At 40.3% G+C, this 12,920-nt stretch overlaps 1 protein-coding gene across 9 annotated transcripts in view; it reads right to left on the reverse strand.

The window, feature by feature from the left end:
• Window positions 1–12,920, reverse strand: part of gpat2 (glycerol-3-phosphate acyltransferase 2, mitochondrial) — a 51,164-nt gene that overhangs the window by 7,233 nt on the left and 31,011 nt on the right. For all 9 annotated transcript variants that reach the window (XM_036936101.1, XM_036936100.1, XM_036936098.1 and 6 more), the window contains one exon: window positions 10,466–10,567. In XM_036936101.1, the coding sequence (XP_036791996.1) occupies window positions 10,466–10,567 (102 nt within the window). The remainder of the gene's footprint in view (window positions 1–10,465; window positions 10,568–12,920) is intronic.

Raw genomic sequence — 12,920 nt, forward strand, 5'->3', positions numbered from 1 at the left:
CACTCTACAGAATGGACTCTTGGAAAGCCCTTTGTTAACAAGGAGAGAGTATGGCAATATCAAAAGGTTGAGGAATGGAACAATATTTCCCTTTCTCAACCAGTTGAAAGTGTCTGTTGGTACTTAAAGAATATGATCTCAGATCAGTTGTTGTCTGGGACTGGGACAATTTAGTTCCCGACGACGTGAGGACTGGTGTCCAAATGTTTAAAAGGGCGAATTTCAACGTGGAAGTGGCGATCACTACGCTGGAATGGTGAATTTCAACGTGGAAGTGGCGATCACTACGCTGGAATGGTGAATTTCAACGTGGAAGTGGCGATCACTACGCTGGAATGGTGAATTTCAACGTGGAAGTGGCGATCACTACGCTGGAATGGTGAATTTCAACGTGGAAGTGGCGATCACTACGCTGGAATGGTGAATTTCAACGTGGAAGTGGCGATCACTACGCTGGGATGGTGAATTTCAACGTGGAAGTGGCGATCACTACGCTGGAATGGTGAATTTCAACGTGGAAGTGGCGATCACTACGCTGGAATGGTGAATTTCAACATGGAAGTGGCGATCACTACGCTGGAATGGTGAATTTCAACGTGGAAGTGGCGATCACTACGCTGGAATGGTGAATTTCAACGTGGAAGTGGCAATCATTACGCTGGAATGGTGAATTTCAACGTGGAAGTGCTGATCATTACGCTGGAATGGTGAATTTCAACGTGGAAGTGCTGATCATTACGCTGGAATGGTGAATTTCAACGTGGAAGTGGCGATCATTACGCTGGAATGGTGAATTTCAACTAGACCAGCCAGAATACAGTGCGAGCTGATTACGGCAACTTGGTATGAACTTTGAACAGTTATTCACGAAAGAAGAAGTGATACTGCAGGAAGGGTACCACATGAGGGAACAGGATGTCTTTCCTGTTTCGCACAGCGTTGAGATTACCTGCAATGACAGCAAGCTCAATTGGTATGTTTTTATTTATCACACTTTTCTTTAACCATTTATGTTCTTTAATACAGGGCCGACATACCAGTTCCTTATTTTTTTCCCCTTCTACTTGCCTCTTCCATTTTTGTGGTAGTGCTGCAATTAGTTGGTTGTAATTTTGGGTAGAGCAGATATTTCCATGTCTGTGTTAGCTGCATGTGTGACATAACTCCACCAGTCCTATTTATGATATCATTCACTATAACACCTTTTTTTAATAATTTCTTCGAAAAATATATATTTTTTTAATCAATTAGTATATTTGAGTTTAACCACAATATTTGTTGTATTATTTGTTCTGTCTTTTCAGGTGGATTTAACTGAAATTGCAACCAACTTTCTAAGGCTTGTTTAAAAAAATAACGATATTTTAGATTATTTCCTTTTCAAACAACCGAAAGTGAGCAGGTGTAATCTGAATAAAGGGAAAAAGGCCATTCTTGAACATAGGATGAGACATTCCTACCAATTTAATAGAAAACCAGTTTGGATTTAAGTATAACTTTTGTATGACTGATGCCTTTAGTGAGACCATTTAATTGGTAAACTACACGGTAATGTAAAATTAGCATTTTTTTGAGAGCCAATACGTAATAGTACACTTATAATTTGGTTTTAATCCAGAGACGATAGCAAAAGTATCTAGATCCTTTATGAGGCCGTGGAAAGATTCTAATTGTGTTTTTAAAACAAAACATGAATCAGCGTACAATGACACCTTCGTTTTTAAGCCATGGATTTCTAATCCCTTAATTCTTAAGGCTAGAGGGCACTATTTTCACATCCGGATGAAAGTGTGCCCAAAGTAAACTGCCTGATACTCAGGCCCAGAAGCTAGGATATGCATATAATTGGTAGATTTGGATAGAAAACTCTAAAGTTTCTAAAACTGTTAAAATTATGTCTGAGCATAAGATAACTTATTTGGCAGGAGAATCCCCGAGAACAAACCATCCAGGAAATTTGTTGTTGTTGAGGTCACTCTTTTCAATGGGTTTTCTATGTGGACCTAGATTTCTAAGGTACTTGCTTTCAGTTCCTATCGCTTCCACTAGATGTCAGTCTTTAGAAATTGGTTGAGGTTTTTCCTTTGTGTAATGAAGAAGTACGGCCATCTTGAATGAGAGTCACTTGAAGTGGACTGTTTGATAGATGCGCGTGACCAGAAAAGTAGCGTCAGTTTGTTTTCTTTTTGTATTGAACACAGACCATCCCGCCTTCAATTTTATAGATTATTTACTTAAAAAAAATACCTAAAGTTGTATTACAAAAGTAGTTTGAAATGTTTTGGCAAAGTTTACAGGTAACTTTTGAGATATTTTGTAGTGACGTTGGGCAAGTTGGAACCTGTGTTTTTCTGGATAAAACGCGCCACATAAATGGACATTTTGGATATATATGGACGGAATTAATCGAACAAAAGGACCATTTGTGATGTTTATGGGACATATTGGACTGCAAACAAAAGAAGCTCATCAAAGGTAAGGCATGATTTACATTTTTATTTCTGCTTGCAGGGTTGAAATATGTTCTCTCTCTTTGTATACGGAGGTGCTACCCTCAGATAATAGCATCGTTTGCTTTCACCGAAAAGCCTTTTTGAAATCTGACATGTTGGCTGGATTCACAACACGTGTAGTTTTAATTTGGTATCTTACATGTGTGATTTCATGAATGTTTGATTTTTTTATAGTATTTTATTTGAATTTGGCACTCTGCATCTTCCCTGGCTATTGGCAATCATCCTATCCCAGAGTGGTTAACCTGTTGAGTGTATGGGGCAGTATTTTGATGTTTGGATGAAAAACGTACCCAAATGAAACGGCCTATTTCTCAGGCCCAGAATCTAGAATATGCATATAATTCTCAGATTAGGATAGAACACACTCTAAAGTTTCCAAAACTGTCAAAATGTTGTCTGAGTATAACTGAACTGATATTGCAGGCGAAAACCTGAGGAAAATCCAACCGGAAGTGCTGTTTTTCCTGAAACCTCTGTTCCATTGCCTGCCTTCGCTCCATTTAAAGGGATATCAACCAGATTCCTTTTCCTATGGCTTCCACATGTTGTGAACAGTCTTCAGACATAGTTTCAGGCTTTCATTTAGAAAAATGAGCTAGAAAGATCACATCGCGTCATTGGATGGCTGGGTGCCAGCAGCGTTTTGCATGCGCAACAGCTTGGAGCAGACCTTTTCTCTCTCCCATTGAAGAAGCTACAGTCTGGTTGAAATATTATCGATTATATATTGTAAAATCAACCTGAGGATTGATTATAAAAAACATTTGACATGTTTCTATGAACTTTACAGATACTATTTGGAATTTGTCTGCCCGGTCATGACCGCTCAAGCCTGTAGGATTTCTTAACATAACTCTCCAACCAAACAGAGGTATTTTGGATATAAAAATCATCTTTATGGAACAAAAGGAACATTTATTGTGTACCTGGGAATCTCGTGAGTGCAAACATCCGAAGATCATCAAAGGTAAGTGATTCATTTTATTGCTTTTCTGACTTTCGTGACCAAACATATGGCAGCAGATCCACAAGGTCTGCCATGAGAGGTGACTGTATAGTTCCCTTAAGGAAAAGCACCTTTAGTAAATCCGCTTTCTCTGTGAGAGCTTCCCTTGTCTGGAATACACTGCCATCAGACACATAACTGCACCACCTATCACACTTTCACAAAATGTATGAATACATGGCTAAAGGGCAATCAGATTTGTGATCATAATCCCTAGCTGTGTATTGCCGCTTTCCATGTTGTCTGTTGTCTGTAGCTTGTGAGGTGTGGAAACACTGTTGCTTTTATGAATTTTGTCTTGCTGCTTTTTGTTCTATGTCTGTATGCTACGTCTTGCTTGTCCTACGTTGCTCTGCGTGTGCTCACTGCTCAATGATTGTCTATATTTTAATTGTTTTTAATAACCTGCCCAGGGACTGCGGTTGAAAATTAGCCGGCTGGCTAAAACCGGCACTTTTACTGAAACGTTGATTAATGTGCACTGTCCCTGTAAAAATAAAATAAACTCAAACTCAATCTACTTGGCTGCTAGGTGTTTGTAATGTTTTGTCTGCTGAGAGAGATGTCCTTACATAAAGGCTTGGTATGCTTTCGCCGAAAAGCATTTTTGAAATCTGACACGCCAGGTGGATTAACAAGCTAAGCTGTGTTTTGCTATATTGCACTTGTGATTTCATGAAAATTACATATTTTTTAGTAATTTAATTTGAATTTGGCGCTCTGCAATTCAGGGGATGTTGACGAAAATCATCCCGCTAACGGGATGGGTGCATCAAGAAGTTAACGGGATTGATTTGACAACACCCAGTGAAATAGCAGTGCGCCAAATTCAAAACCAGAAATACTCATAATAATAATTCATGACTCATACAAGTGTTATACATCGGTTTAAAGATGAACTTCTTGTTAATCCAACCACCGTGTCAGATTTCAAAAGGGCTTTACGGCGAAAGCAAACCATGCTATTATCTGAGGACAGCACCCCATCAAACAAACACATGAGGTGCGACACAAAAGTCTGAAATAATGCTATAATTTATACCTTACCTTTGAAGAGCTTCTTCTGTTGGCACTCCAATATGTCCATTAAACATCACAAATGGTCCTTTTATTCGATAAATTCCGTCGTTATATCCCCAAAATGTCCATTTATTTGGCGCTTTTGATTCAGAAAATACACCGGTTCCAACTCGCGCAACATGACTACAAAGTATCTAATAAGTTACATGTAAACTTGATCCAAACAACTTTCCTAATCCAACTTTATGTATTTTTAAACGTAAATAATCGCTCAAATTTAAGACGGGATAAACTGTGTTCAATACCGGACAAAAACAAAGTGGAGCGAGCTTTCATGTCGCGCGCCCCAACCACAACAGTACACTAGACTCGACACTTGTTCTGAACAGCCCTACTACTATATTATCTCCAATGTATCGTCCATGTAAAAAACCTGTCTGATTAGGATGAATAATATCTGACAATACTTTATTAATTCTATGCACCAAGCATTTTGCTAGGATTTTTGCATCACAACACTGAAGTGTAAGAGGTCTCCAATTTTTTAAATGAACTGGAACTTTATATATACACACACACACCACTTGTGTCCTGTTTCAGTAATAATGATATCAGACCTTGTTGCGTGTTTGATAATCTACCATTTATATAGGAGTGGTTAAAACATTCTAATAATGGTCCTCTGAGTATATCAAATAAGTGTTGTATACTTCCACAGGTATGCCATCCAGCCCTGGAGTTTTCCCAGCCTTAAAGGCTTTAATTGCATAAAGAAGTTCCTCCTCTGTAATTTGGCCTTCACATGTCTTTCTGTACAGATGTTAATTTGACATTATTATTATTATTATTGTTATTATTATTAGGAAAAATATCCATACAATTAGTTTCAGTTAGTGGAGATGGAGGAGACTGAAACTAAAACATTCTTAAAGTATTTTACTTCCTCTTTCAAAATATAATTTGGTGAATCATGCGTTACTCCATACATTTTTGGTAGCATTTCTATATTGAAGATAAAAAAATAATTTGGTGCATTTTCCCACATATTCCATCCAGTTCGCTTAATTTTTTATAATATATTACACTGGATCTTTCTTGAATTAGTTCCTCCATTTCTTTTTGTTTTTCCTCCAACTTATTCTTTGGGTCTATGGTACAGTTTTAATTGCTATCTAACTGTACTGTTAGTCCTTCAATTTCCTTTGTTAACCTCTCTGAGCACGGAACCCGGTAGCGGGCTGAAATTCCACAACATACGGTGATCGCTACATAAATAGTCATATTAAACATTCATGAAAATACAAGTGTCTCACATGTATCGAAAGCCTAGAATCTTGCTAATCCAACTGCGTTGTCAGATTTAAAAAAGGATTTACTGCGAAAGAATACGATGTGATTATCCGAGGATAGAGCCCCATTTAAAAAAACAACTATTTCAACCAGCACAGGCATAACAAAATCACAAACTGCATTAAAATAAATAGTTTACCTTTGACGATCTTCCTCTGTTTGCAATCTCAATGCTCATTGTTACACAATGAATGATCTTTTGTTTGATAAAATCCGTTTTTACAGCCTAACACAAAACATTTTGTGAACCGCTTGTGTCGTGAATTCCGTCTCATTCCATTTGACGACGACCCATTCGAGGGTAAATACCCACACAAAACGTGACTTTTCCAGTCATGTTTGGTTTCATTGCAATCAACTGGTTTGTTTGTAACACAACCAAGCATGATGGGCCATTTTGCGGGACGTAATTGACTGAAAGAAACCGATTTGAAGACAACAGGTAATGACATCACTGTGCACCAATGATATGACCACTGTTTCGTTGATTGACGGTATTTTAACCCAATGACCACTGATCGTCTTGAAATCTAGCTGGGTAGATAGCCAATGAGCTGAGGTAAACGGCAATATGCAATGGTTATGTGTTGGAAGACCAACCCATGTAGTAAACTCCAGCGTAAAGAAAGTCATTCGCTATTGAAGTTTTATACCGGAAGGAGCTACGCATACTACGCACAGCATTGTTTGGTAAACGCGCAGATTCAGCTGTTAATATATCAATCAGTATGGCGACTAAGTCAGGGAAAGCTAAGTCTAAGTCTAGATATACAGATGTACACACAATTTTAGAAGAAATTGATCAGAAAAGTGAGACAGAGATTGTTGTAGGACGATTCATTTAGCGATTCCCAAGCGGAGGAATATTTCTTTGAACGGAGAGGACATCGTTTTGGACTGGTAAGTTCTTCCGATGTTAATGCCCTTGTTTGAAATGAATAATATAAAATATTATTTGTGATTTCTATTAAATTTAGAAGCAATATCTAAAAATGTAATGAAATGCGAGATGCGTGTGTCTGCCGCCCCACCCCAACCCACATGAAATAGCCTATTTGAGGCTGTTGAGGGGAGGGCAGGCCCACAACAATGGCCAAAGTGAAATGGAGACAGTAGATACAGCTGGTCTGCTGTAATATAATAAAGACAGTAGATCTAGCTGAAATGTCATAATATAAAAGAGACAGGTCTATAATAATATATTCAACCTTATGTTCCCTGTACTCTATATATACACTGCTCAAAAAAATAAAGGGAACACTAAAATAACACATCCTAGATCTGAATGAATGAAATATTCTTATTAAATACTTTTTTCTTTACATAGTTGAATGTGCTGACAACAAAATCACACAAAAATTATCAATGGAAATCAAATTTATCAACCCATGGAGGTCTGGATTTGGAGTCACACTCAAAATTAAAGTGGAAAACCACACTACAGGCTGATCCAACTTTGATGTAATGTCCTTAAAACAAGTCAAAATGAGGCTCAGTAGTGTGTGTGGCCTCCACGTGCCTGTATGACCTCCCTGCAACGCCTGGGCATGCTCCTGATGACTCCTGGACAGTCTGTGGTGCAACGTGGCATTGGTGGATGGAGCGAGACATGATGTCCCAGATGTGCTCAATTGCATTCAGGTCTGGGGAACGGGCGAGCCAGTCCATAGCATCAATGCCTTCCTCTTGCAGGAACTGCTGACACACTCCAGCCACATGAGGTCTAGCATTGTCTTGCATTAAGAGGAACCCAGGGCCAACCGCACCAGCATATGGTCTCACAAGGGGTCTGAGGATCTCATCTCGGTACCTAATGGCAGTCAGGCTACCTCTGGCGAGCACATGGAGGCCCCCCAAAGAAATACCACCCCACACCATGACTGACCCACCGCCAAACCGGTCATGCAGGCAGCAGAACGTTCTCCACGGCATCTCCAGACTCTGTCACGTCTGTCACATGTGCTCAGTGTGTACCTGCTTTCATCTGTGAAGAGCACAGGGCGCCAGTGGCGAATTTGCCAATCTTGGTGTTCTCTGGCAAATGCCAAATGTCCTGCACGGTGTTGGGCTGTGAGCACAACCCCCACCTGTGGACGTCGGGCCCTCATACCACCCTCATGGAGTTTGTTTCTGACCGTTTGAGCAGACACATGCACATTTGTGGCCTGCTGGAGGTCATTTTGCAGGGCTCTGGCAGTGCTCCTCCTGCTCCTCCTTGCACAAAGGCGGAGGTAGCGGTCCGGCTGCTGGGTTGTTGCCCTCCTACGGCCTCCTCCAGGTCTCCTGATGTACTGGCCTGTCTCCTGGTAGCGCCTCCATGCTCTGGACACTACGCTGACAGACACAGCAAACCTTCTTGCCACAGCTCACATTGATGTGCCATCCTGGATGAGCTGCACTACCTGAGCAACTTGTGTGGGTTGTAGACTCCGTCTCATGCTACCACTAGAGTGAAAGCACCGCCAGCATTCAAAAGTGACCAAAACATCAGCCAGGAAGCATAGGAACTGAGAAGTGGTCTGTGGCCATCACCTGCAGAACCACTCCTTTATTGGGGGTGTCTTGCTAATTGTCTATAATTTCCACCTGTTGTCTATTCCATTTGCACAACAGCATGTGAAATTTATTGTCAATCAGTGTTGCTTCCTAAGTGGACAGTTTGATTTCACAGAAGTGTGATTGATTTGGAGTTACATTGTGTTGTTTAAGTGTTCCCTTTATTTTTTTGAGCAGTGTATTTGAAGATATATAGAAAAGCTATATTTTTTTATTGTATTATTACAATCCATAACCGGGGTAGAATTGTGTTTCATTATTTTCCTCGTCTCTAAGAACTTCGTAATTTTTTAAATAACCATGGATTAGTCCTTGTGTCTCTGAACAGCTGGTTATCAATATATAGTTTATCAACGACGAGAGCGACTCGTTTCCCTTTTAATCTATTTTTCTTGGAAAATGGATACAGAACTTTATGCCATTCTGTAATTTATTTCGGGAACTGGTCATTCATGCCAATTTTGGTCCCAGCAAGTCTTTTACCCAGGCTTTTAACCATTATTTTATCTTTAATTGTAGCAAATTTGGCAACGATTGGGCGTTCATACCTCTGCTCTCTGTCCGAAGTGGTGTACACATTTGAGTTGGACTTTGTCGATAGCTTCACATGGAATCTGAAGCGCTGTAAGGAGGAACTCTAACTACAGATTCAGGAACTTCTCCTTCTTGGATACCTGTAAGTACCAAATTCTCTCTCGTGGATCTAGTCTTATGTCAACTAAGGCTTCTCTCAGAACGGTGTTCACTTCGGTTTCAATCTTATGGATTGTCACTTTTAGCTTATTTGTTTCCTTCTCCAATGGTCGCAGCTTTTTCATCACTCATCGAGGCTTGCCTTCAACTCTTATATCCTTACTGACTATTTCAAGTATACCCAGTTTGTCAGTTATTGATTTTAACAGATCGGTTTCGACCTTTACCATTCCCGGTGGTGAAAATATTAAATCGTCTGTGTCTGTAGAAGTCACGTTTTCGTTCTGAAATCGGTTCCCCTGTCTTAACTCTGTCATATTTGTGTGTTTCGTGTTTTCTTAATATTTGTCAATACATTTCTCTAGCCTTAAGATTTGTTTTGTGTTATTATCCAGATTGAAGGTTATCACCCACCAGATTGTGTTGTGCTAATATTTAGTCTAACTTGCCGATATTGAATATTACGTTTTCATCTTGAGGTGCTCTACATAACTATGTTCAGTCCACCATTACCTGTCTCAGTCCCGCCCTCTCCTCCTACCTTTATAGCCAAGTATTTACGACAATCAGAATGAGACCGATCGAGCTGACGATTAATAATTGACTGCTATTGATATAAAAGATCTGAAGATCTTTTAAAGAGTGGATTCGGGAGATAACCGCTCTATATAAATGAATGCCTCCGTGGTGCCCCAGGTTATTAGTGGTTTAATTGTTGCATGGTTTAATTCAATCACGTAATCAATTAAATGTCAGGTAATCGATTTGATAAAATAGCATATCTTATAATTTAATCAGTCAGCGACACGACAAATCTTGTCTGCTAAATTAAATAGTGTAGCCCACAGCCATATGGCATAGCCTGATCAGGGCCTAACATATGGACAACTCAGAGTGTGCTATTCTGTTCTTCTGAAATATACTACATTTCCTTCATTTCATGTTTCTATAGACATGTCTAAAATAAATAACGGATTTATTGTGATGGTGTAGGCTGGTGTACATGGATCTATTAGACTTTTTAAAATGTAGATGTTCCAAAGTTCTGCATCAGTGGCTTGTAGCCTGTGTGTGGAAGATGCTAAATGTGTTTTATGTTAATTAACGGTCAATTACCGTGAGACTGGCAGTTATTTGCTTGACATTCACAGGCTGACTAAATTTCATGACCGCCTCAGCCCTAGTCACAACTAGACTTCAAAAATACTAAGACAAAAGTGTTTCACAATCCCTGTCTGTTGGAGAGTTAGTTTTAAGCTAAGCAGCTCAGTCCTCCATGAAGGAACAACAATAGCATACCCATCAGTTCCTGGTCCAAACATACCTTCAGAGAGAAGGGCTGGGCGAAGTGGATCCTCACACTACTTCTCTGTCGGTTGCCGCACAACAAGGAGAACACACACCTCAGAGTAGACAGCAGACCAACCTGGGGGATATGGAATACATAAACACATTGTTATCCTCATGGGGACCTAGAATTAATTTCCATTAAAATTCCTATTTTCCCTAATCCTTACCATAACCCTAACCCGTAACCCTAGCCCTAATAGTAACCCTAACCCCTAAGCTTAAAATAGCCTTTATCCTCATGGGGATGTGGGAAATTCTTTGGATACTTGAGGGAACGATTAGTTAGGAGAATGGAAGTACAGATACAATAGAAATATAGAATACATGAGCACACACAGATGAGTTATGATGATACCATAATGGGGCTCTCCCATTAAGAGGAAGATTAGGGGAGCAATAACAAAAATGAGAAGGCTATTTTAATTAACAATAGGATGACGTGTGTGTGTGTCAGATTAATAATGAACAATAAGATGTTGAGGGAACATTAGCCCACCCACAACGGAACACCTTCATCTAACCAACAAGTACAGAAGCAACACTGTGGGGGGGCTCCGAGGTGCTTTACCGGGAAATTTAAGAATAATGTGTGTGTGTTATACAGGTAACTGTCAAAAATAATGGGAACACTCAAATAAATGAGGGATAGAGATGTGGTTCTTGAGTTAATTCAGCATCCCATCAAGCTTAGGGTCATGTAGAAAAATGCTGGGCAGGCCATTATTTCGGCTACCATGGCTATACTCCCATAGGATGACAATGCACCAATCCACAGGGCACGAATGGTCACTGAATGGTTTGAGGAGCATGAAAATGATGTAAAACACATGCCATGTCTGTCTCAGTCACCGGATCTCAACCCAACTGACCACTTACGGGAGATTCTGGAGCGGCGCCTGAGACAGCACTTTCCACCACCATCAACAAAACATCTCTCCCACAGTGTTCCAGACACTTGTAGAATGTATACAGTGCCTTCGGAAAGTATTTAGACCCCTTGACTTTTTACATATTTTGTTACATTACAGCCTTATTCTAAAATGGATTAAATAAAAATCCTCAGCAATCTACACAGAGTAACCCATAATGACAAAGCGAAAACAGGTTAAGAATGTGTCCAAGGTACATATAAAAAATAAACTGAAATAGCTCATTTACATAAATATTCAGACCCTTTGCTATGAGACTCGAAATTGAGCTCAGGTGCATCCGGTTTCCATTGATCATCCTTGAGATGTTTCTACAACTTGATTGGAGTCCACCTGTGATAAATTCAATTGATTGGACATGTTTATAAAAAAATAAAAAAATAAAAAAAAGACACACCTGTCTATTTAAGGTCCCACAGTTGCCAGTGCATGTCAGAGCAAAAACCAAGCCATGAGGTCGAAGGAATTGTCCGTGGAGCTCCGGGACAGGATTGTGTTGAGGCACAGATCTGGGGAAGGGTACCAACAAATGTCTGCAGCATTGAAGGTCCCCAAGAACACAGTGGCATCCATCAATCTTAAATGGAAGTTTGGAACCACCAAAACTCTTCCTTGATCTGGCCGCCCGGCCAAACTGAGCAATCGGGGGAGAAGGGCCTTGGTCAGGGAGGTGACAAATAACCTGATGGTCACTCTGACAGAGCTCTAGAGTTCCTCTGTGGAGATGTGAGAACCTTCCAGAAGGACAACCATCTCTGCAGCACTCCACCAATCAGGTCTTTATGGTAGAGTGGCCAGACAGAAGATACTCCTTAGTAAAAGGCACATGACAGCCAGCTTGGAGTTTGCCAAAAGGCACCTAAAGGACTCTCAGAACATGATTGAATGCCAAGAGTCCCGTCTGGAGGAACCCTGGTACCATTGTTACGGTGAAGCATGGGTGGCAGCATCATGCTGTGGGGATGTTTTTCAGTGTCAGGGACCAGTAGACTAGTCAGGATCGAGGCAAAGATGAACGGAGAAAAGCACAGAGAGATCCTTGATGAAAAGCAATCTGGAGCAGGTTAGGACCTCAGACTGGGGCACAGGTGTTCACCTTTCAACAGGACAACGACCCTAAGCACACAGCCAACGCAGAAGTGGCTTCGGGACAAGTCTCAATGTCCTTGAGTGACAAAGCCAGAGCCCGGACTTGAACCCGATCAAACATTTCTGGAGACCTGAAAATAGCTGTGCAGCAAAGCTTCCCATCCAGCCTGACCGAGCTTGAGGGTCTGCAGAGAAGACTGGGAGAAACTCCCCAAATAATGTTGTGCCAGGTTTGTAGAGTCATACCCAAGAAGACTCTAGGCTGTAATCACTGTCAAAGGTGCTTCAACAAAGTACTGAGTAAAGGGTTCGAGTAGTTATGTAAATATGATATCAGTTTTTTATTTTTCATAAATTAGCAACAATTTCTAAAAATCTGTTTTTGCTTTGTCATTATGGGGTATTGTGTGC

This window comes from Oncorhynchus mykiss, chromosome 11, assembly GCF_013265735.2.
Source record: "Oncorhynchus mykiss isolate Arlee chromosome 11, USDA_OmykA_1.1, whole genome shotgun sequence".
NCBI lineage: Eukaryota > Metazoa > Chordata > Actinopteri > Salmoniformes > Salmonidae > Oncorhynchus > Oncorhynchus mykiss.